This window comes from Peromyscus eremicus, chromosome 8b (genome assembly GCF_949786415.1).
Source record: "Peromyscus eremicus chromosome 8b, PerEre_H2_v1, whole genome shotgun sequence".
NCBI lineage: Eukaryota > Metazoa > Chordata > Mammalia > Rodentia > Cricetidae > Peromyscus > Peromyscus eremicus.
Window position 1 is genome coordinate 40701370 of NC_081424.1, and position 5017 is coordinate 40706386.

The 5017-nt window shown below is 32.1% G+C and overlaps 1 protein-coding gene across 1 annotated transcript; it reads left to right on the forward strand.

The window, feature by feature from the left end:
* The first annotated feature begins 1462 nt into the window (after positions 1 to 1462).
* Positions 1463 to 2592, forward strand: Gje1 (gap junction protein epsilon 1). The gene is made up of 2 exons (XM_059272374.1): positions 1463 to 1661; positions 2142 to 2592. The coding sequence occupies exons 1-2, from the start codon at positions 1536 to 1538 to the stop codon at positions 2535 to 2537; spliced, it is 522 nt and encodes a 173-aa protein (XP_059128357.1). The 5' UTR covers positions 1463 to 1535; the 3' UTR covers positions 2538 to 2592.
* The last annotated feature ends 2425 nt before the right edge of the window (positions 2593 to 5017 follow it).

Consider the following 5017-nt stretch of genomic DNA (forward strand, 5'->3'; position numbering starts at 1 on the left):
ACCTTTCTAGATCCATTGGGCTTCAGTACCCATAACAATATCTAGTGGATAATGTATCTACTAAGGAAGAAAGGAAAAGATAGACTGTTATGATTCATGCTAGACCCTAGTCTTATCTTGATTTTTGTCCCTCATATGTATTCTTAGTATACCTAATTGCATCTTTTCCCACATCTGTTGCAAGTATTCAGCAAAGAGATACATATCACAACACACCAATAATATTCAGTGTTGGAATACTTATCATACACCCACGTTTGTAACTTCTTAGACAGCTTAGAAATTAGCAATAGGTTATGGAAGGAAATCAGAAAATATCAGCAATGTTTCCATGTACTTTAGGACGCGCCAAATAACACTGCAGAGTACACAATGTTCCGATTTATATCTAAGCAATTCTCAAGAGATTTCAGGGCCCCTGGGTGCTCAGAGCATCTGTCTGCTGGCCTGCTTTGCTGGCACTCCTGGCTGACTGGCTGGCTTTGCTGATCTTGCAAGCCAAGGGATTATTAGATTGACCACATGCCCTCTGCTTTTGTTTCTTTGTTTTTTGTTTTGTTTTGAGATGGAGATAGGAAAGTTGACTAGGGCCCCAGAGATCTATGAGGAAAAAAGAAAGGAAAAGGAGGAGGGGAGAGAAATTTGCAGCGATAGGTGGTTTCTGTTGTGCAAGTCAAGAGAGAATGTAAGAGTTTGATTCTAGTAGAAGCAAACTGAGAACATAGTTTAACAATAGCCCACAGGGATGCCAAGATAACATCTCCTGAAAGATGTCTCTAAACTACATCAAGAACTTCTACGAAGGATGTGTAAGTAGCAAACAAGAACATCGATTGCATAAATTTTTGTCTGTGTATTTTTTAACTTCGTTGGCATGTGTGTTGATAGGCACATTTATTGTACATTTACAAAGAAAAGTAACATATATAACAATCATGTGCTGTAAAATAGTCTGAATTTAAAATTATTGATAGATTAATTCTGGAGGTACTTTCATCCATTGATGCTTTAAAGTAGGTCACACTCTTGATTCAATGTTAAGTATGGGAAAAAATTTGCCAACACTAAATAAATACTGTTCTGTCCTTTTGATAGTACTTGTCCTAAGCTTAATGTTGTGTTTGTCATCTAATCTTCCAAAAGAGGCAAACAGACATTCTAAGATATTTATGGTTTTATTTCAAAGAGATTACATGAGAAAGAAATATTCATGGAATTCAAAGCAGTTCAAAGTATTTCAAAACTTACCCATTTGATTGGCAATAGATATCAGTTTGATGACTGCATTCTATAATTAAAAAGTAAAGTGGCACAACACTCTTGCAGGGTTTACAGTGAATATGATATTTCTTCAAAACTTCTCAAATCTTAACATGTTTAAATCTTGTTTTAATGTGATCATAAAAATATCCTTCAAAGTGTCCTTTTTAAATGTTCCTTTCCAACTCAATTTCCCCCTCCCTTCCAAAAACCAACAGGTGAAACCTCCAACCGTGATCGGCCAGTTCCACACCCTCTTCTTTGGTTCTGTGAGGATGTTCTTTCTTGGAGTGCTGGGCTTTGCGGTTTATGGGAATGAGGCTTTGCATTTCAGCTGTGACCCAGACAAAAGAGAGATAAATCTCTTCTGTTACAATCAGTTCAGGCCAATAACTCCCCAAGTAAGTTTCCGGTGTGTATGCAAACACTGACTCCCCAACACGAGTAGTTTTTTTTTTTTCCTCCTATAATTTTGAGAACTGTATTTCTCTTTAATTGGCTGAATATTGCAGAAAATATAACTTGAGTTCCTTAAAAATTTCTTTCAAATCCAGTATTCTATTATCTATTGGTATATTTAGCATAGAGACATTAAGCAGCTATTAAAATCAAGTAATTCATCATTATCATTAGCGGATAAGCAGTGATAGTAAATTATGATTATGTTTTCCAACTGCCATATGTTTAAAGTTCTAAAATCTTAGAAAATAAATGACATATGTCAGCACATCTACATTTGTTCATCATATTTTCATATTTTTAAGGCATTTGTGAAACTTAGAATTCTTAAGTTGCCCTTGCTGAATCCATGAATTTTTCATATGTTTTTTGGTGACATGTTGTTTATTTGACTTGACTAAAATAGTTCTGATATACTCTAGGTGTTCTGGGCATTACAACTCGTGGTTGTCCTGCTTCCTGGAGCGATTTTCCACCTTTATGCTGCATGTAAAAGCATCAACCAAGAATGCATTCTTCAAAAGCCCATGTATACTGTGATTTACATCCTCTCTGTCTTGTTAAGAATCAGCTTGGAGGTGGCAGCATTTTGGCTTCAGATTCATCTCTTTGGCTTCCAGGTGAAACCTCTATACTTGTGTGATGCCGAATCCCTTGGTAAAAAAATGAATGTTCTAAAATGCATGGTTCCAGAACATTTTGAAAAGACTATTTTTCTCATTGCAATGTACACCTTTACTGTAATCACCATGGTATTATGTGTTGCTGAGATTTTTGAGATAATATTTAGAAGGTCGTGTTTCCTCTTTAAACAATGACAGGGTTGATTACCTATTGTCATGATATAGTTCCTATCACTCATTTATGTTTAGTTTTCTGATCAAATACTTCAATTCCATATGTTCTTTAAATTTTGGTGTGTCTGTAATTTATGTATATTAGAAAATAGGATACCAAGTTCTAAACTAAGTGTTTTTGAGCAAATATTTCCTCTTATTTTATTTTACCACTTATTCTATGACAATGTACACATAAGACTAATGATAACTCATTTTTTAAAATAGTAATTTTATAAGTGTCTCTCATATACAACACTTTAGGTTATCACATTATTTTGTGACCAGAGAAATTTACCACTGTTAGACACTAGGAAATTGATGTTCAGAGACATTACGTTATATGCAGTAAGTCACACAACCAAACCAGAATCTGGGTCTTTCCTATCCACTGAACCATGTAGCTTTAACTTTGAGGATATAATTATCTTTGCCTTTGTGAAAAAATAATGGTAAACACAAAATATAAATTAACTAAAAGTCATCATATAATTTTATCACTAACTCAGAGAAAATGAGCAATTGCATCTTTAATATTAAGTCCATATTGTTTTCCCAAAATTTCGATATTAAGTGATCCTGGAAATAGTTAAGAAATAAATTAGAATTGCTATGAATAACTGTGAGTGGCTTCCTTGGTTTTTTTTTATTTTTTTGTGCCTATATAAGCTCTGTTTTTGCATAACTTCCATATTTAAAATTATTTGAATGGAAAATTTTGTTTACATTAAGCTACAATTCCTCAATAATTTTGAAACTATCCCATAGGTAACCTTACAGAAAATTAGTGCACTTATTTCTATTTGTCTGTACTTTCAACAGTCATCCTCATTTATGCCATTTAAAATTATTTATGTCCTACTGTTTTATGCCAGTATTTTAGTAGAGAACCACACATAGTAAAATACTGAAATTTTGGAATTTTCTTAAGCCTATATTTGATATTATAAATTCTGTATTAGGATTTTAACTCATGGATCTTGCTCAACATAAAAGCAAAGAAGAAAATCCAACTTACTTTCACTCAATAAATAGCTTCTGAGGACCTATTATTTAATATATACTACACTGCTAGGTCAAATTTAAAAACAAAAAACTCATCACCAAAAGGAGATCACATTCTGTTGAATGATCAAGGGATAAGTCAAGAGAGTGGCGACTTGTGGAAGTAAATTGTAAATAAAATAAAAAATAAGACATTGAGCAAATGTCCAAATACTTGAAAAAATCACTCATAAATTTATATTAATTCATGCACTTAGGAAGAAGTGGCATCAGATATTAAAATGTACTATAAATCAAATGATAATTAAAGCAATTTAATGAAATTTGTTGAAAGAATTGAAACAGTGTTTGGCTGTCTATAGAAGTTGTATATTATGTCATGAAAATTTTAAATTTATCTTCACACTTCAAGAAATTAGCAAAATAACTAGATAAAAATCATTAAATAGGATAAGAATAAAAATAATATAAAATTGAGAGTTAAATGAAAAATGCATTAAACAAGTGGTGATTACTTCAGTTACACAGTTTTAAATGATAAAGAAAAAAAGGACATCACCTTTATAATAAATGAAAAGTGATAGGACATTAAGATGATCATAGGGATACTTGAACAATGTAACAATAAGTTTGATGGAATGAAGAAATTCTTTGAAACCCGTATTACTAAGACAAGAGAAACGGACAAAATACACAGCAAACATTAATATTCTTAAATCTGTTAAATGAATTAAAATTCAACCCTTTTCATGAAGAGAACTCCAGATCCAGATGGTCTCTCTGGTCAAATTCACCAAATATTTAAGGAAGAGATAATATTACAAAATCTCTTTAGGAAGAAAGACAGAAGAAGCTCCCAGTTTTCTGGGCAAGATCGTGTTGGAACAAGAAGAAAATATTTCCCATTTTGTTTAAAGAGAGAACCATAGCATAATTTTGTTATTGAAGCTTCCTAGAAAAAGATATTAGCCAATGTAATCCAGCTATGACTGCACAGGTAGAACATGTCCAGGGTGGATTGTTCCTGGGAGTGACAGATTTTTTTTAAAACACTTAAAAGACAATTAATGTAATTGAACTGTATTAAAAGAAGAAATCACATAATCATCATAACAGATGCAAATAAAAGTATTTGGTTAAATTTAATAGTCATTTTTGATGAAATAAACAAAAACAAACTTTTCACTTAATGAGGGAATTATCTAAATTTGATGAAAAAAAGCATATAAAGTAATCTTGGGAAATACCCTGTAATATTGAAAAGAAAGAACAATTTTCTCTATGATCTGGACAAAGAGAAGCATTTCCACTTTAACTGTTTTGGCTTAATTTGAACTGCAGTTCATTTAGAGAGCAAACAAAAAAGTATTAATGCTGAATGATCTCTTCAGTAAATTCAATAAAACCAAATAAAAGATAGGCAGATTGGAAAAGAAGAAATGCCATCTGCACTCATA